Raw genomic sequence first — 23,341 nt, 5'->3', positions numbered from 1 at the left:
AATCCATGAAGAGGAAAAGTTTTTATCTCATATAAACAGATGCTGATCGGAGATAAGAGCTTTTACTGGCACTATATGGGAAGAAAATGTCTGTTTCCTAAGTCTTAGATGGGAAAAGCTAACAGGCAGCATGCCGCACATAGGAAAGAGAGCACATTCTTTCTCCATGAGCATTCCTCTGCTTTTGTATGTGGGGAATGTGTGCAATTGTGGGTCTGACAATATGAGTGAATGTTTCTGATGGTGGTGGGACAGGAGAGGGTCAACACCACCCTCAGACTGAAGAATTTCTCCACCAAATTTAGGTGAACAAAGCTGACTGACAACTTCTCCAAGGGGACCTTCATTAAGGCTGGGCAAAACAAAAACAAGGATGCAGGCAAACTTTTCAGAACAAGAGATGGGAGAAACCTTCCCCTTGCCAACAAAACCTCCTCTTTCAGCTAAGCTGATGGATTGCGAAGTTCTTGGCAGGGCTTCTCCTTCAAAGCAAGCAAATGACCCATTCTTGGCTTTGGTGTGTTTGTGTTAAATTGTACCGAAGTGACAATATTTGCTAGCAGGGAGAGCTGGAGTGTGGCCTCCAACACACCCCTTGGGTTTGCACAGATCACAATGGGGCAGCTCAAGAGGAACTCAAGCCACAACGGGGCCGGTTCAGAGTAGACGATGCAAAGAAAAGGCAACCAGGACCAGCCTCTCCACAGTGGCTGGTTGGAACCAGACAGTTGGGGCTTTCCAAGAAGAGGCCGAAGTCTGGTGAGGCTGGCTTTATGCAATGGGTCATTCCTGTCCTGCTTGGCCACTTCCTTCCTTGGGGTCAAACCATTTATTAAGCAGGAGTGGCCCAAGATAGGAAGGCCACAAGAAGGACATCACAAGAGGCAAGAAGGAGGAAGAGTTGTAAGTGAGTGCAAAGGACACCAGTAGGAAGAAACAGATTGCAAGCCACCTGTACCCATCACAAAAGGGACAGGGATCTCAACTCAGTTATTAGTAACAGACAGCAATTATATGACATTTGTTGTTGTTGTTACCGACTTAAGGAGACCCTAAGGCGACCCTATCATTGGGTTTTCCTGGCAAGATTTGTTTCGAAGGAGGTTTGCCATTGCCTTCCCTTAAGGCTGAGCGTGTCCAAAATACTTCACCTAAGTGAGCAGGATGGTTTGCTTGCTTGACCAAAATTGAGTCTCTCTCACATCCAAACATCCGAATGAATTGGAAAAAGGAGAAAGGAGATGGAAGCCAAAACTGTTCCCAACATTTTAGCCACAGTTGGGCCATTATACATAAAATGGGCCCATGAAGGTCATGGGAGAGTCTGTAACTAAATGGAAGGGAACCTGCTTTGAATGGAGATGGCCATGGGTTCATTCCTTGGCTGCATTTGCACTGCAGAAATAATCCAGTTTGACACCACTTTAAATGTCATGGCTCAATGCTATGGAATCCTTAGATTTGTTGTTTGTTATCACACCAGAGCTCCCTGACAGAGAAGGCTAAATGTCTCGCTAAACTACAACCCCCCATAATTCCACAGCATTCAGTCATGGCAGCTAAAGCAATGTCAAGCTGCATTATTTCTGCGGTGCAGATGCAGCCCTTGTCATCTCTTGGTAGCAAAATGGGGAAATAAAAACCTACCCGATCCTTTGGAGAGATGCTGCTAGTCAGAACAGCAAAGGGAACCTAAGTGCTACTATTGAAGTAACCAACATTTTTGCTCATGTGTTTTCTGGATAGCTCAGACTCAGCCTTTTCAAGAATTTGGAAAAGGTGCTTTTGGGGGTTACAACTCCCTGAACCAGCATGGTCCCAAAGTAACTTTTCCAAGCTCTGCTCTTTCCCTTCCCAAGCCTCCCCTCCGCGGCACAGTTGTTTAGGCTGTATGGTGCTGATGTGGGCTGCTTACCTCGTCTTTCCCGAACACCCGAACACAAGACGACAGCACAGAGAATGTATATGCCACCAATGACCCCGGCAGCTATCATGTATGCATTCCTCTGGAAGAAAGATGGGAAAGGCAAGAGGGGTTCAAATGAGATGCAAGTTTTCAAATGGTGACAATTCAGCTGGCAACAGAGGAGACCGAAGAGCTCCCAAATGGGTTTAAGGCATTCTGCATACCGTGTCTGTGAGTGAGCCGGTGTCATGGGTGATGTTGACCTCCTCCATGGCCACCGAAGAAGAGTTCTCAATGTTCAACAGAAGCGGGTCTGCAATGCATGGCGTGTTGACTTTGCCCACAATCTGCCCCTGGATGGCGGTTCCCAGGACGGTCCCAAGCACTTCCACCGTCATGCCTGTTGGAAAGAGAGACATAGACATGCCATGGTCAGGCGAACAAGTACAGGCATAACTCAGTGAACAAAGCAGATTTGTAAATTAGTAAATTTGGCACCAGAGGCAATAAATCATATGGAAAAAAATACAGATAAATTCTTACATGACACACAATAAACTGGAGAGCGGTACAACCTGTGATAGCAAAAATGTTGTTCCAGACAAACATGCACATTAGAAATTAAATAAGTCTAGGTAAGCCATGCATAAGCAGATAATTTTTTCTTGAACCTTTTGGAGAACTTCTGAAGGTTTTGGACAGGTGACGCCTTTCACTAGCTTCCATGTTTCTTATAACAAACCTATAGATCTGTGCTTTTTAACATATTGAGAGTAGATGGTGTGGAAGGCTCATCTGCTCTCCATTTTTGCCTTCTGTTTTGCTGTTCATGCAAGGGATTATGGATGCATCCAGTGTCTATCTTGCCTGTTATAGGTAGGTACCCATGGCTATAGTAAAGATTAGCTAGAGCAGAACCCTGCTCTATTCCACCTCAAGCTTTTTTAAAATGGTATTGTTTACTGTAAATATACTGCTGCAACTTGACACGAAAAGCCTGTTTTTCTCTAGCCCTCCTTCATTGTCCTCCTAATGCTACTAAAGAACTTCCAGTAAGACAGAGGAAGGAAAGGGGGAGCCAAGTGGACTTAAAAAGGCTTTGCAAAAAGGGAGATTCACTGTCTAGGTATACCTTGATATTAAGCAATCCTCACCAGCAAGGATATATGTAATAATAATAATAATAATAATACCAGTTGTCTTAGTGGTTGCTTAACTCCCTTTCTGGCTTAACTGTCTAGTGATAGATAAATATTCTCAAGGACCAGTGAAGAATATTTGCCCTTTTCTCCTATTTCCTAGGTACTCAACAGTTTTCTTTCACAACCCATTAAAATATGGAGCAATGAAGGCAGAACCACTAACCACAAGAGAAAAGAAGCAAGACTGTTTGCGAAACAGCAAACTCTTACAAACTTTTAGAATGAATTTATGCTCGGGTTTCTGCTCTGAAGGGAGAAAAAAAGCTGTCGTGCTCATTGCAAAATAGGATGGAGTGTGGGACTTATAAATAGGACTGTCGGGTTGGATGACTCTTAGGTAAGGGGCTGGAAAACTTGTCCCATGTGAGCATTAAACAGGAGGCCAAAGATCCTGTATTGTTGGGTACTGATAGAGCACACTGTCCTTAAATTAAACACCCAATGGTTACATAAGATTGCCTTGTGTGTCCTGTCAATTCTTGCTATTTTGGAGACACGGCAACTCTAGGCACAAAACAAGAGGGTAGTCTGTACTGTATTGTATTGTAGGCAGTATTCTGCTGACACAGAGTTGCATGGGAGGACCTAGAAATTCCTAGAGAAAACACATCTCTAGGCATTTGTAGGTCCTCCAGCATGATTCTTTGGTCAAATTCAGGCAGATGTTGACCATAGAGGTACACTGGAGGACCTGGAGATTCCTAGAGAGGCGTTCTCTTAGGTAAAAAGAATAGTGCTTTTTCATTTGCGGGGTTTTCCATATTCACAGGGTCCTTCCCCCCTAACCCTAGTGAATGTGGAGGGACCACTGTATTGGTCTCTGAAGCAGAAGACTCCCAGAAACACATATCCCTTGGTTTAAACCAGAGTTGTAAGAAATGAAATACTCATATATTTGCCACTTTTCCATGGTAGCCCAAAATCAGCTGCAATCCAGTGGTAGAGCCAGCCTTCGTGTGTACATTAAAAAACATCTTCTGAAGCAAAAAGTGAACAATGGATTTAGAAAGTGTAATGGTATATAGCTCCTTGCATGTGTCAACACCTACATGTCATCATCTGCATACTGATAAGACTCCCAAGTGTAGTGTCCAGAGTCATCTGCCCAAACTCTCTAGCCTAGGCATGCAGGTGAGTTGGGCACAGGAACAGGGTTCATCATGCTCTCCTTCCAGATGTGAGCCCCGTGAGACCACTTTTGCTCCGAAAGAGATGGAAGAAGGGGAAGGAGGACACAGGGTGGCAAAAAAGAGGATGGGAAGCATATGGCGGCAGGATTGGGGAGAGGGATTGGCACAAAGAGGGCAAAGGTCCTTACGGTAGGCTGTGGCAGAGTCCCGCTCGCTTTGCTCCCTGCTTATGAACATGGTGAGGGCCGAGTATGGAACATGAAAGCACTGCAGAGAGAACAGAAAATAGGGATGGTTGAGGCAAGAGACTTTCTTTCTGGCATTTCACCTGCAATTGAAAGATAGAATATACACTGATGCTCAGAAGATGTATTTCTTCCCCAGAGCTCCAGAAAATACATTGTGCAAGGGTTGTATCCAGATCACAGTTGCACCAGCAGCATTCTGCTCTCAATATGTTCTCTCTAGGAATCACCAGCTTCTCTTGAGAAATTCTATGGGAAATTGACCACAGAGTTGCATGGGAAGGCCTAGATATTCCTAGGCATTTGTACATCCACCAGCATGATTCAACTTCTGGCAAATGTTGACCACAGAGTTGCTCTGGATTCCTAGAGAGGTTGCACTTTTAAAGATATTGCACAAGTGTGCCCGTCAAATTTACCACTGGAACTAACATCCGTCGCACAACAGTTGTGTCAGCCTGGTGCAAGTTATGCCATTGGTTGCACCATGCTGTAACCCAGTATACTGGTAGCATAGCATAAATGTATGGCCCCCCAAAATCAAAAGGAGCAGTGCAGGAGGCAGACTCACCGTCACAAGGGTCTGGAAAATACAGTAGAAGAAAAGATACCACATCATTTGTCCCTTCGAGATGTCAGGCACAAACCAAATCAGGAAGTAGGAGATCACAGCAAAGGGAGTAGAAAACATAATCCTGTTGGAAAAAAGGGGAAAATGAGGGCAATACATATACTTTGGACTTTGGAGAAAAAGAAAGACAAAATGTTTTATGCAGTGGGCCCTTGGTATCCACTGGGATTTGTTTCAGGACCCCCCATAGATATCAACATCCGTGGATGCTCAAGTCTTATTAAATACAATGGCATAGTAAAAATGGTGCCCCTTATATATCAAGGTTTGCTATTTGGAATTTATACATTTTCTGAATATTTGCAAGCCGTGAGTGCTTGAATATGTGGTATTCATCTGTGAGATGTTAGAAGCTGTCACACAGGCAGAATAAAGGGGATTTCCATTAAGGAAGGAAATGTCTTAAGTTTAGAAAAGTTTGTTTCTGGAGAGTTGTATTTCCCAGAATCCCCCAGCCAGCATGCTGGTGGAGGGCTTCTGGAAGCAATCCAGACATCTCTTTTCCAAGCACTGAAAATACAGGCAACCATGCCACCCCAAGTTCTTGGGCTGACTTAAAACCCTGTCACCCATTATTGTTATTCCAACATGCTGTTGCAATGTGTCTTACAGTTGCAACCGTTTCTACACCAAAGGGATTAAATGACCTTCGGATTCAACTTCCAACTGTAACAAGTTTGTAATGCCAGGCCCATCAGAGCTCATGTGTGTGTTGTGTATCTCTGTGGGGGAAAGAGGCAACGTTCCAGGGAGCATAAAAACTAAAGTGAGGTTTGTGGAGCGAGGCTTTGATCACAGGGAGCAAATCCCTGAGCTTAAAAACCTGTTTGGGAGCATCAAAGGAGAGGCTTGGCAAAGGTTGCTTTGCCTACTCCAGGAGGAGATAAAAACTGAGAGGGGGAGGCAGGGAAAGTTTGCATGCCGTGTAAAATGGGAAAAAGTGAAACGAGGAAATAAAGCCGGCCGTCTCCTCCACCCACAAAGGAGGGAGTGTGACTAGCATTATTTAACCTTTCTTTCTTTTGGACACGTACTTCACACACGTCAATACCTGTCTGGTCCCTTCAATGACTATGAAGCAGATGTAGGTGACCAGCTAGAGAAACTTAACCAAAATGAGTTCCATTCCTTTTCAGCCACAAGAAATGAACATGGACACATGTGCACACAGGGCAGGTGGCAGAAGAAAAGTTATCCATGCATTTGCTATCACCGACAGAGTTGGGCAGAAAAATATTTAACATTTTTACCAGCCAGCGTGGTGCAGTGGTTTGAGTATTGGACTAGGACTCTGTAGAATAGGATTCAATTCCCAGCTCAACCATGAAAATCCACTCAGGGACCTTGGGCAAGCCACACTCTCTCAGCCTCAGGGGAATGCAATGGCAAGCCTTCTCTGAACAAACCTTGCCAAGAAAACCCCCTGATGGGGTCACCATAAGTCAGAAATGACTTGAAGGCACACAACAATGGCAGCAAATACTCTGAAAGACACCAGATCTCATCTGATCTTAGATGCCAAGCATGGTCAGCTCTGGTTAGTACTTGGATGGGGAGGCCTTGAACATATGCCAGGTGTTGCAGGCTATATTTCAATTGAAAGAACTAGCAAAACCACCTCTGAATATTCCTCGATTTAGGAAACCATGTGAAATTCATGGGGCTGCCATACGTTGACAGGCAACTTGAAGGTATGTAGATGCATGCGTGCAACACAGAAAATGCCCTGATATCAGTATACATAAAACATAGCTTCTTCTCCAAGCTCATAAGTATGAAGGATCCTGTGAAGGATGTGGTCCAAATAACACACGCTCTACATACATAGGGTAACAGCAAGTATGGAAAGGGTCAATGTTCAACCAAAAAATAAAAGTTGATCAGCACATTCTCTCTTTTCATCTTCTTGCTAATGACCAAGAAGCAAAACGGGGAGGCGTAATAGTTAACATGTGCACAAAAGCTCATACATAAAATTATGATGGTTGTGTTGCAACATCGGTACCACTTCAGAATTTGTTCACATGTCTGCATACATACACCTCTGCAAAAAGCTACACTCAAAACTGTAGGCAACACTAAACGCTGTTAAGGGGGAAAAGTGTGTGTGAATCTGATCTGAAAGCACAATTCACAGGGAGGTTCTCATGCAGAAGCCTCACTGAAATGTACAGGGGTTGCTGCACATGGGGAACGCTGCTCCGTTCTTGCACAACATCTGTGCACAACACCTTTGTGGGTTGTGCCACATATTAAAGTTGCTGGGTGCTGCCTTTCGGATTGTCTGCCTCAGGCAACAAAACGTCCAGTAGGCCTTTATGAACGGCTCCTGTGCAGAGTTGCCACATAAGAAGAAGATGCCATCTCCAAAGCAGAGCTGTCTGGTGTGATGTGGATCGGAAGCACTCTGGGGCTGAGACAGCTCCACTGTCCTATTCTCTCTGTTGCTAAAAGAACATGCAATAAAAGGAGGGCTGTAAACATTGTGAAGATTTGAAGAAGGTTTCTAGGGAACAAGAAGTGAAAAGTTCATCGCTTATTTCTGGGCTCCAGCCACGTGGCTGAGATTTTTAAATTTCTCTCTCTTGGGAGCACTAGAGAGCTCTTTCCTGCATAGGCAGAGCAAGGCAAAGCAGGAAGGAGGAGGGGGAAAGAACATTTTTTCCCCAGAAGACACGTGGACATTTTTCTCCCAGTTTGTCATTTCCATGATAGGGAAAGCAAGGATGACGTGTCTCGGAAAGAGAGGAAATCATGCGACGCCTAAACGGAGCCTCTAACCTGCACCATGCTCCCTTCTTACGACTGTTTCTGGCATAGCAAATGCTTCAGGTTACTCAGTATTTCCACAACAATTTTTTCTCTCTCCACTCCCACCCCAGCTGAGTCACAACTTGTCCTTCTCTGGACAGTAAAAAAAGTTGATAGGAAGCTGGACAGTAAAGAAAGTTGATAGGAAGAAAAGAAATTAAAGTGAGACGTGGTGCTGGAGAAGAGTGCAGAGGACACTGTGGATGGCCAAAAAGACAAACAAGTGGGTCCTCAAACAGACCAAGCCTGAAATCTATCTGAAAGCCAAGATGATCAAACTGAGGTTGCCGTACTTTGGTCGCATCATGGGAAGGCATGGATTACTGGAAAAGATAACAATGCTAGGGAAGGTAGAAGGCAATAGAAAGAAAAGACGACCGCATGCCAGATGGATTAGCTCCATCAGGGAGTTCATGGGATTGAATTTGCAGGACCTTTGCAGAACAACTGAGGGCAAGGGGTCCTGGAGATGTTTCATCCACAGGGTTGCCATGAGTGGTGGCCAGCTCAAGGCCAGTTAGCAACAACAACCCAGAAAAGGGAATGTCAGAAGGACTACATGTTGACATTCTCTCTTTTATATAACCAGTAAAGATACAGGAGCCCTTTCCAATGTTCAGCATGGCAACTATAGGTACAGAGGTAACTAGCGAGGTAGTCGACAAAATGAGAGCATTACTCCCCCAAAACCAAATTCTGTCCCCCTTGAAACATAATAATAATAATAATAATAATAATAATAATAATAATAATAATGGAAACCGATTGGATAACTTTGGGCAAATCACATGCTCTCAGCTTCAAAGGATTGCAATGGCAAATCTCCTCTGAACAAATCTTGTAAAGAAAACCTGATAGGTTTGCCTTAGGGTTGCCATAAGTCGGAAACAACTTGAGGTCACACAACAACAACAACAAATCCAATGAGCACAAGAAGGTAAAGTGATGGGGAACATAAACACATATGCACGATTTTTAGTATCTCACTCACTGCAATACTAACAATTTGGGCACCAAAGGAACATTTCTGGGTGAGGGCATGACTCTTATTGGGGACGCAATGCCCTCAATTTTCATACCTACGGCATACCCCTTCCCAAAGTAGTATCTACTTTGATGGACTGTGAACCTCATGTCTCAAGAAAATATCATTTCCAGCCTTGCTTTCTGAACGCTTTTCCCTTACAGAAAGGATGAGGTACCTATGGTCTTCCAGATACTTTTTGGATTCCAATTCCCATCATTTCCAAACAGCAGAGCCAAAGGTTAGGGACCATCTGAGGAGACCCTCTGCATCAAATGCCAACACAGCAGAGACAAGAGTGCTAGGTGTGGACGATGCCCAAGGGCTCACTCTCTGCCATGTAAGTACAGTGGGCCCTTGGCATCTGCTGGGGTTTTGTTCCAGGACCTCCCTGTAGATACTAAAATCCATGGATGCTCAAAGTACCACTAAATACATTGGTGTGGGGCAGTGTTTCCCAAACTTTGGTCTTCCAGATGTTTTGGACTTCAGCTTGCAGAATTCCTTACAGATGTCTAGGCTACCCTGGGCCCGTGGGAGTCGAAGTCCCAAATACCCGGAGGACCAAAGTTTGGGAAACACTGGTGTAGAGAATTGAGGCTCCATATATAAAATAGCAAAATCAAGGTTTGCTTTTTGGAATTTATATCTTTTGGGAATATTTTCAAGCCATGGATGGTTAAATGTGTAGATAAAGAATCTGTGGCTATGGAGGGCTGGCTGTAATTTGGAAGTTGCAGGAGCATTTCACTGTTGGGGACAGATTTTTTTTGCGGGGGGGGGCAATGTCTTCATCTTAACCTCCCTTTAACTACTCTCCCAGGACAAAGAGTGTTGCATCGGTCAAGCTGAGCCACCAAGGCTTTGCTCCATCCGCTCATCGGGTGACTACATCTTCCCAACAGCTTGACTCTTAGTAACCTCCGACCTGAGGCATGCCAAGGCGTGGTGTGCTCAAGAGAGAGATACGAAACAGGCTAGACGGGAGGCACACATCCTGCCCATCCATTGGCTGAGCCGAGATGGTGTGTTCTGGTGCAAACGCCCACTATGCCCTGGACAACGTTGCTTTAACCGTTTCCTCGGCGGGTGCAAAAGCAGCTTCCTTCCACCAGAGATGCTCTTGAGTAGAAAGGAAAGAAAGTGGCTTGAGTGACCTTAGCACCAAGCAAAAAATAAAAATTGGAAATTACAGGCTGGGCTAAACTCAGCCTCAGAGGAAGAGGCCATGGCAAACCTCCTGTGAATAGATCTTGCCAAAGAAAACCCCGTGATAGGTTCGCCTTAGGGTCGCCATACGATGGAAACAAATTGAAAGCACACGACACCCACAAAAAGTAAAATAGAAATCTCTCGCCACTACCTTGAGTTGCATTTGAAAATGGGAAAGTTAATTTTGGAAATTTGTTTCCCACATTGGATCCCCTACAGTTTACAGTCGGCCTTCTGCCTCCACGGATTCCTTGTCCACAGATTCCACCAACCAGGGATTGAAAATATTAAAAGAAATAGAAAATTCCAAAAAGCAAACCTTGATTTTGCCATTTTACATATGAGACACCATTTCACCACCCCATTGTGCTGAGTGGGACTTGAGCATCCACAGATTTTGGTATCCGTTGGGTGGGATGAGGGGGTCCTGGAACCAAACCCAAACAGGTCCCAAGGTCCCACTGTATCTCTAAAATTAAGCAGGATCACAAAAACGCTGCTTTTTAAGGAACATGGACCCATTTACTGAGAGCTAATGTGACACAGTGGTTTTAATGTTGGACTAGGACACTGGGAGATCAGGATTCAAATCCATCTCAGTTACAGAAACCTATGGGGTGACCTTGGACAAGTCACACTCTCTCAGCCATCACAAGAGGAGAAACAGATGATAAATACAGGAATTGCAAGCCAATATGCTGCAGATACGTTTTGGAAGCCTACAAGGCTTTCCTGGGAGTAAGTCCTACTTAACATGGCGGGTCCTGCTTTTGCATAATCATGCACAGGCGTACATTGGTGGACCAACTCAAAGATATAGCCGTGTTAGTCTGCAGAATCAGTATGTAGAGAGATCTTGAAGCACCTTTGAGACTAACTGAAAGAAAGAAGTTAGCAGCATAAGCTTTCATAGGCTAAAGTCTACTCCCTCAGATGCATTTCGTGACATGGACCAAGTCATCCATCTTGGATGAAAAGGGGGGGGGGGTATAAATTAAATTAACAAATTCCATGAGATCTTTGCAGGGACAGGAAAGACATGCACGAAGACGGGGCCAATTTTAGAAAGATAGTGACTGACTCAGTTTCATTTTAGGACATGACCTCAACCTTGCAAACCATCTGCTCCAGATGCATCTTGCATCAGAAATTGCTAAGCTTAACCGTTCGGTGCCAAGATAACCGTTCTAAGCCTCCAATACTTCCATAGGAAGCCATTTTTCAACTAGCTACCCAGAATATAAAAGGAAGCAGCAGCAGTAGTTGGGAGGAAGTTGGGTTTTGTTTAAAAACACATCCTCACATACACACCCTTTGATCTTATTGCGTTTGGAACAAGACACAAGGAAGTTTCAGAAGTGCAATGCATTGCCAGGCAAATAACAGTAAGACAGAGTTCAGGTCCGTCTTGACCATGAATTATGTGCCTGCCTTTCATAGCCAAGAAAGGGCATTCTATTTTGCAATAAGCCTGCTTACAAAAGATTTCCTAAGGATCATTTAGAAGTAGATGAAGTCAGAGTCATTGCTACACTTCCATGACACAGTCCAGACACTAGTATTCCTTTCTTCTCATCTCCTTATAAAAGAAGGTGTGGGAGAATTGAGACATACAATAGCCATTGTTACCATTCCCTTTGGACTAACATTGCCCTGACTAATTCCAACCTGGTATTCAGAGCACCTAAATCACTCTAGTTAACAGCGGAAATCTCTTATCTCCCAAGAATAGCACAGCTTTGCCACCGTATCTGACTATCTTACATATAGGCCAGGTTAGTGGGTCAATAAAATTGTGGTCTAATCCAACAAAACAACAGCTAGATGCAAAACCCAATGTATGTCAGAATACGGTTTTACAAGTTTCTAGACCTTATGAACGGAAAGGAAAATGTGAAAGTGTGCATCTAGTCAGCATAATCCAGACAAGCACAGTAGCCCAAATATAGCAAAATTTCCCACCTTGACTCAACAAATGGTGTGTGTGCGTGTGTGTGTGCATGCAAATATACATAGTCTTCCTTCTTTCGCTCCCATCTCATTTCCTCCCAGTTGCTAGGAGTGGTCAAGCTGGCATAAGTTATTATTAGGTTATTCCATGCAAGCTAAGAGATGCTGCAGCAATTTGCTTTTGCCTGAACCATCTGGGAAGATCAAGACTTCAACCCCCCTGTCTCTCCAGCTGTGTCAAATGAGAACAACTAATTTTTGCATTTTGAACTCAAGATTGCACCCATGGAAGTAAGCTGAGGACAGAGGGAGAAAGTGGGAGGAGAAAAGATAAACTGGAACATTTCCAAACCAGCTCAAAAAGTGCATGTCAGAAGGTTAACTGGGACTGTCCCCACCAAACTGGGACAGTTGGATGGTATGGGATTCTGGGAGACGTACTAACATTTCCAAACTTCTTGCCATTCTGCAAACACATCCAGCTGCAGGCCACAGACGTCTGTGTTTCAGACCATGGAAACACTAGTTAGGGAGACACCCAACTGATCTAATCCTAGTGTGCAAGCAAGGCAAGGAGCCAAGAAGAAGGGAGGATCTACTCAAAGCTTATTCTATGAGCCTTGTTTGTAAGAACGATGACAGAAGGAAAAAGACACCAAGCCAACTCCTCCAAGTCCTTTTAAGAAACCAAGGATGGAGTGGAAGGTATTATCATGCCTTGGAAGAAAAGGCTGTCTCTAATTTCTCTTTGGACAACTCCTCTCCCACTAACCCATTTTCATATTTTAGCCAATCCATCCTTGGCTACTAAGTAATGCATCCTGGGCAAAGGAAGCAAGGCTTTCCCAGACATAAGGGCTGACTGCTATTATAATCAACCACGACCTTTTCCAAAGGCTATTGCTGATGCCAGCCAAAGAGGACCCAGAGGCTTCGGGCACAGCCACCTGCTTTCTATGATGATGTTTTCTACAAAAGGCAGACGGTACCCAAATCTCACAAAACATAGGCAGATTCCAAGACTGTGTGAATGATCTAATTTGGGTAATTGTCACTGGCAAATATGGAGGATGTGCTGACGTTTTAATTTATGTCTTTTTGGCCACGGCTTGGGGGCAATCCCTTCGTTTTTGGTCCTCACTCAGTTTTTTGGTCACTTATCATGAGACAAACAAACAAACAAACAAAATGCACCCATGCTGCCAATATATAAAGTAGTTTTCTACATTTGGTGGCAACCTGATAGGACCAAGCAGTGCAATCCAGGATGGAAATACATTGATATGAACTGGAGCGATAGCTATGGATGCAATGGACAGGACAAGATTAATTGTCATTGTAGCAGCGCTCTTGAATGCTCCTCTTTAATTTTTATGATGTTGCTGTAACCACAGTTCACTGTTATTATTAATGAATTAATCAGCCTATCTATATCCAACGTATCTCCCAACAAGGGACCCTAGGCAGTTTACACGAATGTGATACAAAACCCTAATTAAACGAGCCGTCGTGTAAAAACATTCATAATTTAAAGGATCAAATCATTTAAAAGACTGCATAACGGTAAAAATGTAGTCAGTACACAAGCAATGCAAAGTCTTTTGCGTCTGTCAAGGAAAAAGAAAAATGCTGTAACTATGGGCACCGAGCACCAAACTACTTGGAGGTCAAATCAGAGATGCCTTCACTCCATTCACGTCTTCACACAAATGTTCTCACATCCCATCGTACTATTTTGTGTTCTCCCTGGATTTCAATAAGACAAACTTACCAGGGCATCAGGCGTCCAAACCGACTCCATGATGTCTTACTGATAAAGAATCCAACTAGGGGATCGGTAATAGCATCCCATGCGCGGCCTACGAAAAGAATGATGGATGCATAGAAAGGATCCAGCTGGAAAGAGGAAAGAAAAGGGAAGAATGATGTCAGCCTGAGCAACTTAAAGCTGGAGGTGCTGAATTCCATGACCACACAATAAAATAGCATTGATTATGCTTTGGAAACACACTATTCTCAACACAGTGGCTGTTCTTTGTGCTCAGTGAAATGTCACATAAGAGAAGAGAACCATCGGTACATGATGTGCCAGCTGAAGGGAACACCAGGTTTTTCATCTTAAAACACGGCACTTGGCCAGATGTGTGCACATTTCATTTTAAAATATGTCTCTCTCATAGGTACAGAAATGTATTTAGAACCTTGAAAGTGGTCAACGCATTGGATTTGATTCTTCAAACCAGGTTAGCAGCAATGAAAATGGGGCATGCATCCTGCCCTTTCTGGAAGGGGCACCATGACATTCAGACAGGAGGAAAAAAGATAATCCCACAACAGACAGTGCCATAAGGATATTTCATATTACACAATTATAGTGCTATGATTCCACTTTAAACTACTGTGGCAACGTTCTATGAAATCCTTGGACTGGAGGTCTGGTGGCACTAGTGCTTTCTGGAAGAGAATTCCAAGACTTCAAATTCCATGTTGTCACGATGTTGTCCTGGTCGTTAAAGTGGAATCATAGTGCTATAACTGTCCGGTGTGAAAGGGTCCAAAGAACAGTCTGGTGTAGCAGGAGAGATCAGATGTACAGTCCCCACAGTAGTTATGCTAACATTTATGTGGCAGGGATGTATCATATCAAGTACAAAAACCATCTAGACTTCCACTTAAAACTTAGTTCAGCTCTGGTGATATAGCCCAATACCCTCTCCTTTGCAATATGTGGCTACAGGTTCTACGTTGTCCATTCCTGGTGAAAATTAATTCAACAAGTACAGTAATATTATAACCAGACTAACAGCAACCTCCCAGAGGATGTTCTCCCAAATTATGGAATGCCTTGCCAGAGGAGGTCCGTCAAATGACCAGCCTAGACAGCTTCAAAAAAGCTGTCAAGACCGATCTCTTCCAACAGGCCTTCCCAGAATAGTTCAATCTAATTTCTCTATTCTCCCTACTTTATGTAACCACTGACTCTTTATTGAAAGTATGTATTATTCCAACATATTCTAGTCATGTAAGCCGCCTTGATTGCTGCAGCAGAAAGGCGGGATATAAGAATAAAGTTTATTTATTAATTATTTATTAATATAATTCTGCCACTGTTTGCTTTTTCTAAGAGCAAGTGTGCAGCTGGCGAGTCTTACCTGTGCTACATCTAGCAAGTAGATCTGCAGGAAGAAACCTAAGGCGCAGCCAGTGATCTGGTAGGGCGCTCCGCCGATGGCGTAACAGACTTTGTTGCATATCGAGAGCTTTCCTTTGCTTTCTCTCTGGAAAAGGAGCAAAGCATTGACATATTAATTTGCTATCATTGACCCCAAAGCAATCAGAAAAGTATTACAAGGGATGGTTGACAAAACTATGGCATAAATCCACTGCTAGGCCCAAGCAGAGAGGATGCATTGAATCTTTAACAGGTTGTCATTTGATTCAGTGGCTTCAATGTACTTGGGAGTGAGGGGAAAAAAATTAGACTAGTGTGTCTTTAAAAAAAATAATCAATCAGGCAATCTCCTTTTTTCTTTATATGAATGTTATAGATATACAATTGATCGGTAACATTCATCCATATTATTTGGAGTTGGGAGAAGCTGTTCACATCTATTACATAAATATTTGGACACATCACAGAAAACAGATTCCTCATCTTTCAGGAGCTGTTAAAGACACAATGCAAAAACAGAAGTATGCCAAGGCAGACTACTAGCCAGTAGTAAGGATGTAGCTACTGGAAGTGGGCAAAAAGACAATTGCTCCCTTTCACAAAGTAAGAATTCTGCCACTGCGTGAGATTTGTCTTCAGTCCTCAAATATCTAGCACTGCAGTAACTTCAGCTGAGCATTTAGAAAGACAGTTTACGCATCAAAAGCAAAGCAGCAGCAGGTGTGAACAATTTTCAGTGTCTCATTCTCACCTATGGTATACATTTGGGGACTGAAAATAAATTTCATTTGGGAGGCAAAATGCTTATTTGGCCCTCATCTACACCTATGGCTATATACTTGCCCAAGAGTATCTGCTTTGATGAGTAGTGAACCCCGAGAGCAGTGGCTCTCAACCTCTGGTCCTCCAGATGTTTTACTACCTGGCTTCCCAGAATCCCTGCCCATTGCCTATACAGTTGGACCTTCTGGGAGTTGGAAACATCTGGAGGCCAAAGGTTGAGAACGATTCCTCTAAAGCCTCAGGAAATGATCATGAGCATGCCTTGCTAGCTGAAAATCTTTTAACCCAAGAGGGCAAGGATCCTGTTGTCCTCAAAAAATGTGTAGACTCCATTTCCCAAAAACGTGAAACGGCATGGTCAATGGTGAGGGACAATCAGATTTCTAAATCAGAAACCATGTTGATGGGACCAGGATTTCCATATGGTTATTCTATGTAGACAGCACAGAGTTCAAGGAGGTGGGGAAAAAGTCATAGATCAATAACATAGCATCTCTTCTTCCATGCAGAATCCCAGATTGAGTCTCAGCAATCTCCAGCCCGTGAGCATAAGGTGTAGCCTTCTACATGGACTAGCGCAGAGCTAGGCAAAGGTAGTCCTTGGAGAGCATGAGCTCTCCTAGTCATGTTCACCCTGACTAAGGAAGTAAGACCATTTCTGTTACAGCAATTACTTCCAAATGTGCATCTACGCGTACATGGCAGCTCAGGCAAAGTTTATGCAAATACTTGCCTTCTTTGACCCTCTTTCTCCCAGTAGTGTATAAGCAGCCATCCCAATGTTCCTGCAGCATATTCTGGCTGTGTCCCTTGACTAGAAAGCAGCAAGCCTTGGACAGCGACCCATTAAGTGAGACCATGGGCATCACACCTTAAGATCATTCTATTGCATTTCTGTATCAGGAGTGATTAGATGCTCCAATTGCGTTTGTTTGACTACACCAAGATAGCCCAGTTCCAGCCAGATAAGTGGGCTTTGGCTGGATTTGCAAAAGCCTTTCTTTCAAGATCAAATCCTTCTCTCGCAGCAAACTATTGTAATGTTGCATCCTCTCAACACACTACTTGTAGGAAGGCTGGCCTATAGGTTATCCCTTGTGCTACTTACTCCATGCAATTTAAATCGATTCCAAATCGATTCCCAAGTGGGAACCATAGTGGCTTAAACCGGATCGTGATTCGACACAATCCGGTTTAAACCATAGTGGGAATGGACCCTTGGTTTGCAGTCCAATCCAGGATTGAATGGTTTGGGAACCCTGTTTAACTTCCCAAATTGAACACAACTTGGTGCCTTCCAAAATTATCATTACCAGCCTTATCTTTCCTAGAAACACACAACCAACCAACGACATTTTGCAAAATCACAGAATACACAGAGTTGGAAGAAACCTTAAGGGACATCAAGTCCAATCCCTTGCCAAAAAGAAAATATTCCTTTCGTAACGCTGAAGTTAAAACCATGGCCTGTTACAGACTGCCAAAAAAAGCTGCTTCGGGTCTCTTTGGAGGTATGCTGTTTAAATGATGCATGCATCCGAAGAATCCAGAAGCTGCACCAAAGCTGCCCTCCAGTGCTTAGGATTGGAGTGTGGCTTTGGCGCGACCTCCGGACTCTTAGGACCCATGCATCATTTAAATAGCATACCTCCAAAGAGACTTGAAGCAGCTTTATTTTGGCAGTCTGTAACAGGGCCATCGGCCTAACTGTGAATCCCATTGTTTCTGGGATTCCTGCAAAATCAGCTCCGACTGCCTCAATATAAGTTCCCTTTCAGTCTTACAAACTAAATCTCTCCACATTGTAAGTTACTAGGCCTAGCTTCCCATGCCAAGATGTCCATTAAATGAGCAACATCCCATTGGGGCCTTTCTAAATTAAACAAGAAAAGACATTTGAGTTGATACCTTATACAAAGCATTGCTGTTGTTGGGTACCTTCAAGTCATATGTGATTTATGGCAACACAAAGCAAACCTATCATTTCTTGGCAAGGTTTGTTCAGAGGGATTTTTTTGTCTTTGCCTCCCTGTGAGGCTGAGAGTGTGTAATTTGGTCACACAGTGAGTTTCCATGGCTGAGCAGGGACTCGAACCCTGATCTCCCAGAGTTGTAGCCCAATGCTCAAACCACAGTGACTCAGTATACAAAGTGGGCCTCCCATACAAATCCATGTGCAAATGTTTGCTTAATACATACGAATACTATAGACTATTTAATTTAAGATCCCCACCCCATCCTGGCCACAGAATATACAATCTCATAGCGCTGGCCGTGACAACTGTGTGAAGCCTCATCATTGTATTCCATAGCTGTTTCCTGATAAGAATTGTTTAGTGAGGTCTAGGCAACTATTATTTCGAACACAAAGGAAGAGGACTGGAACACCTTTGCCTCTTCTCCTTCCTACTCTTTTCAGTTGTGTTGTATTATAGCAACTAAAAACTATAATCTCAGACCATCGAGATCTTTGGTCCAATCCGGTTGGACATCACTTTAACTGCCCTGGCTGAATGCTTTGGCATTCTGGGAATTGTAGTTGGCAGTGGCACTGGTGCCATAACTCTGTAGTGGATACACACTACAGTTGGAAGATGTAGGTTCAGACTGTTGGGTGATCTTTGGCCAATCATATTCTTTCAGACTAACCAACCTCATAGGGATGTTGTTTATCGAGTTTAACCCACCAATGCTCAAAAAATGCTACCTTCCAGGCTTAGGTCCAATACTGGGGCTGAATCCGCACGGCAGGAATCACCAAGTTTGACACCACTTTAACTGCCATGGCTCAATGCAATGGGATTCTGGGACTGGTAGTTTTTTGAGACGTTTACCCTTCTCTATCAGAGAGATCTGGTGCCCCAACAAAATACAAAGCCTCATAGGATAAAGGCATGGGAATTAAAGCAGGGTCAAACTGCATTAATTCCACAGTGCGGATGCAACCTGGGATAAAAAATTGCAAGCGGCATCTCTAGCCAGCTGCAAGAGTACGCCTACAATGTGGTTTCCCTCCGCAAATGATGCACAGCTACATACAACCCATTGGTTTGTTAAGTGCCGCTACCACAAATATTGCTGCTATTGAGTCGCATCCCTTTGCCAAGAATCACATCTGTCTCTACCACCTGCTTCATTTGCAGTCACTCATGAGAAACTAGGGTAAAAAAAGAAACTCCCAGAACCCCCACCCATTTCTTGTTAGGATCTACTGGTCGCTCCATAATCCACAAATCCTCCAGCTGGTTTGCAAGTTCTGCCACAAGTATTGCTGCTATTGAGTCTCACTTCTCCAAGAATCGCACCTGTCTCCACCACCTGCTTCATGTATAGTCACACACTCTCATCAGAGATGGAGGGGGAAAGAAACTCCCAGAATCCCCAACCACTTCTGGTTAGGAACTACTAGTAGCTCCATCCTCCACAAAGTACCATACAACCCATCTGGTTTGCATGTGCCATCACAACTATTGCTGCTCTTGCACTAAACCTCTCTGCCAAGAATCGCAGCTGTCTCTACTACCTGCTTCATGTGCAGTTTACTCATGACAAATGAGGGGAAAGAAACTCCCAGAATCCCCAGCCACTTCTAGTTAGGACTTACTGGCAGATCCATCCTCCACAAATCAATCCACGCCCCCTTTTGTTGCATCTTGCATCCTACGCACAAAGAACCACCAGCAACAAATAATACGTATATAATCCGAATTGCAAAGCTTGCAACCAAAGGATGAAGCCCACTCTCCACATGGCCGGCCTGGCAGTCCCATCACTCCCTGACCAATAACCTAACTGGGAAGGGAGGGATCAGAACCATATCGAACCTCCTTTTCCAAGAGAAGTGTCCCCAAAGTGATAGAGAAGTGTCCCGAAAGCTGGAAAATGGGGAGGAACAGGGACAGTGTCGCAAAGAGTGGGCTGGTTGATGCGTGCAAAGAGATCGAGTCAGCAAGCCCAGCTGCGTTTTTGCAGAAGGAGAACATCTGGGGTGGTTTCTTCAGAAGCAGGGTGGGAAGGAAAAAGGTGGGTCGGGCAAAGGAGGAGAGAAACACGTACTGCAACACCGCTGGTGCACACGTGCCCAAAGTGTGCATTGTACTATAGACTGTGTTTCTCTATTTGAAATGCTTGGGAGGAGATGTGTTAGGGATTTTGATGTTTTTTGCAACATTTGCATGTATATAAGGTTGAATAGCATTGTGGTTTGAGTGTTGGACTACGATTCTGGAGACCGAGGTTCGATTCCCAACTCGGCCATGAAAGCCACTGGTTAACCTTGGGTGAGTCACACTCTCTCAGCCTCAGGAAAGGCAAGGGCAAATCTCATCAGAACAACTCTGGCCAAGAAAGCCCCATGATAAGCTCACCTTAATGACACCATCAGCCAGAAATGACTTATATGCACACAATACACACAACCTTGGGCAAGTCACACTCTCTCAGCCTCATGGGGATGCGATGGCAAGCCTCCTCTGAACAAACCTTGCCATGATGGGTTGGCCTTAGGGTTGTCGTAAGGCAGAATGACTCGAAGGCACACAACCGCAACACAACGGAGTTTCCATTTTACTCCCTAGAGACTTTAAGACTCTTTGTCTCCCAGGAACAAGGGAAGCCAGCACTGGGGCCATGTGGTATTCCTCCTCCTCTCCCAGGAAGCAAGGCTGCACATGCCCCAATGGCTTGCAACTAGTTTCCAGTTCTTTGCAACTGTGTTATTTGTAAATCGCTGAGTTGAGTTCTTTGTAACTTGTGACTTGTAGTTGGTTACATCTGAGCTCTGTTATGAAATGAAGTTGCCTGCATTGCGGTCAAAATGAGGCGCTTGCAAAAACTACACATCCCAAGAGAATGATAATATAGTATTATGGAGTTGCAGCACTTAAAGCGGTATGAAAGCGCATCAGGTCCACAGTGAAGATGCAGGAGGAGAGGCCCTCTGCTGGTGAAACAGAGAATGAAAAAGATCCTCCCAAAAGGGAAACCCACCAGAAAAGGGGAAGCGGCTCCTTTAAGCCAAGTTTGCCCTTCCATTGAGAATGAATGAACTTGAGGGCTGACACGTGTCGTCGCCAGGAACGTCAGGATGCGGGGAGACTCCCGTGCAAGACCCAACTTCCCCACTCAGGGCTGGAAATGAAAAGGGGGATCCCTCCATGCCGGATTTGGTTGGCCCCCCCCCAACCCTTTCCAGCCCCATTCACACGGTACACCCGTGCAAACCTTGATGGAAGCCAGTGGGAGCCGCCAGAACGCGTGTCAAGGCCTCTGAGCCTTCCTTCCCAACTTTTATAAGGAGCTAAGGCGGCGAGAGGGAGGACCTTCGCGTTGAGCCCGCATCGGCCGCATTCACACGTTACGATCCGGGTTCAGAGGGAGGGAAAGGGAAAGCGCTCCCCTTCCAAGGGCTCTCCTCCTTCCGATAGAAAGAAAGGCCTTTCTTCCTTCCTGATCCGGATCCACGAGGTTCAGAGGACTCCCGTGTATGGGCTGCACGTGGGAACAGCAAACCACGGGCTGACACGCGAGTTACACGCCTCTTCCCCCCAATTGTGGGGGGGGGGGGGAGAGACGAATCATGGATTAATCCGAATTGGAAGCGGACCAGATCTCCTTGGCAGTTTTCTCCTACGCAGTCTTTGGAAAAGGGCTCCTTACTATTACTACTACTACTATTAAAGTTTAAGTCCTCAAGTCCTTTTTCACGTCCGTTTTAATACACGTCTCTCTCTCTCTCTCTATACACACACACACATACACACAGAGTCATACAAAATATATACTCAGGCACATAGGGAAATATGTATTTCCACCATATATACACTCACACATATGTATATATACACACACACATTTTAGATCCACACATACACACATATTTGTGTCTATATTTTGTGTGTGCATTTCACTGTGTGTGTAAACATATGTGTGTATATATATACACATACATACAGACACACATATGTATACATACACACACAAATATATATATATAGAGAGAGACACACACACATATATATGTTTATATCCCCACATACATTCCAACTCACATGCACACACACACACACATATATAATATACAGTATATATATATACACACACACATTCCAATACACACACACACACACATATATATATATCCACACTCATTCAAACACACACATATATAGAGAGACAAAAGTATATACAATGTGTATATATATCCACACACATTCAAACACACACATACAAAGATATATATATATATCCCCCACCCACATTCCAATACCCACCCATATACACACACATGGATATAGACCCAAATGCACATGTAGATACCTATAAACCAACGTATAGATAGATAGCTAGATGGAGAGGCAAACGTATCCCCCCAAGTGGCTCCTCCTCCTCCAGGGTTACCTTGGGGTTCCTCCGGAGCTCCTCCTGCCTGAGGATGCTGGGCTGCAAAAGCCCCGCCGAGGCCACGCTTTCGGCTCCTTCGCCTTTGGCCATGAATGGGAGACAAGATTGCAACAAGAACAACACAACTCCCTTCCTTCCTCAGCCTTCCTTGGCCTCTTTGTCTGTTTGTGGCGGGAAAAAGCCCGTTTCCGTCCCGCAGCGGCAACAAGGCCGCCTCCAATCGTCGCCGCTGCTAAGTTCCAATGCCTTCCTGCGACCGCCGCCCGAAGAGCCAGAAGAATGAATGAACGGCTCGCTGGCTCAGGATCGCACCTCATTGGCCTGCGGGCGACCAAGGCCACGCCCCCTCCACTCTGCTGGGAGGCACCCCGCCCCAAAAATACTTTAGCCAATCGGAAGCTTCGACGCGCTACACCCCCGACGTACCCACCTGGGTAGCGTCACCTCATTGGCTCCGCGCCTTAGGGGGCGGGGCCTGGCAAACCCTCCTCGCCCCGCCCCCTCTGAGTTAAGCCTTTTCTGCTCCAGACAGAGTTTGGAGCAGCTGGGTTTTGGTCCTGGACTGCAACTCCCAGTATCCCCACTCAAACAGCATGGCATTGCTTAGGAAAGATACTGTCCTGAATGGCAACTCCCAGCATAATGGGCTTTAATGAAGTTATTTTTTTGGATTGCAACTCCCAGTATCCCCACTTAGAAAGCAAGGCAGAGTTTAGGAATAGTAATGTTCTGAATGGCAACTCCCAGCACTATGGGCTTTATTTTTTTTCTGAACTGCAACTCCCAGTATTCCCACCCAGACAGCATGGCAGAGCTTAGGAAAGGTACTGTTCTGAATGGCAACTCCCAGAATCCTGCACCCAGTGCAATAGA

At 44.5% G+C, this 23,341-nt stretch overlaps 1 protein-coding gene across 3 annotated transcripts in view; it reads right to left on the bottom strand.

Moving 5' to 3' along the window:
- The window catches only part of MFSD2A (major facilitator superfamily domain containing 2A), a 34,779-nt gene extending 12,011 nt beyond the window's left edge, over window positions 1-22,768 (bottom strand). For all 3 annotated transcript variants that reach the window (XM_042440558.1, XM_042440559.1, XM_042440560.1), the window contains exons 1-7: window positions 22,466-22,768; window positions 15,264-15,389; window positions 13,883-14,007; window positions 5,055-5,178; window positions 4,427-4,505; window positions 2,131-2,306; window positions 1,916-2,006 (exon numbers count right to left, since the gene is read on the bottom strand). In XM_042440558.1, coding sequence (XP_042296492.1) covers window positions 1,916-2,006; window positions 2,131-2,306; window positions 4,427-4,505; window positions 5,055-5,178; window positions 13,883-14,007; window positions 15,264-15,389; window positions 22,466-22,558 — 814 coding nt within the window. In that variant the 5' untranslated portion in view covers window positions 22,559-22,768. The remainder of the gene's footprint in view (window positions 1-1,915; window positions 2,007-2,130; window positions 2,307-4,426; window positions 4,506-5,054; window positions 5,179-13,882; window positions 14,008-15,263; window positions 15,390-22,465) is intronic.
- Window positions 22,769-23,341: the final 573 nt, after the last annotated feature.

The sequence above is a fragment of the Sceloporus undulatus genome, chromosome 9, assembly GCF_019175285.1.
Source record: "Sceloporus undulatus isolate JIND9_A2432 ecotype Alabama chromosome 9, SceUnd_v1.1, whole genome shotgun sequence".
In the NCBI taxonomy this organism is placed as follows: domain Eukaryota; kingdom Metazoa; phylum Chordata; class Lepidosauria; order Squamata; family Phrynosomatidae; genus Sceloporus; species Sceloporus undulatus.
This window is presented reverse-complemented; position numbering and strand designations above follow the sequence as displayed.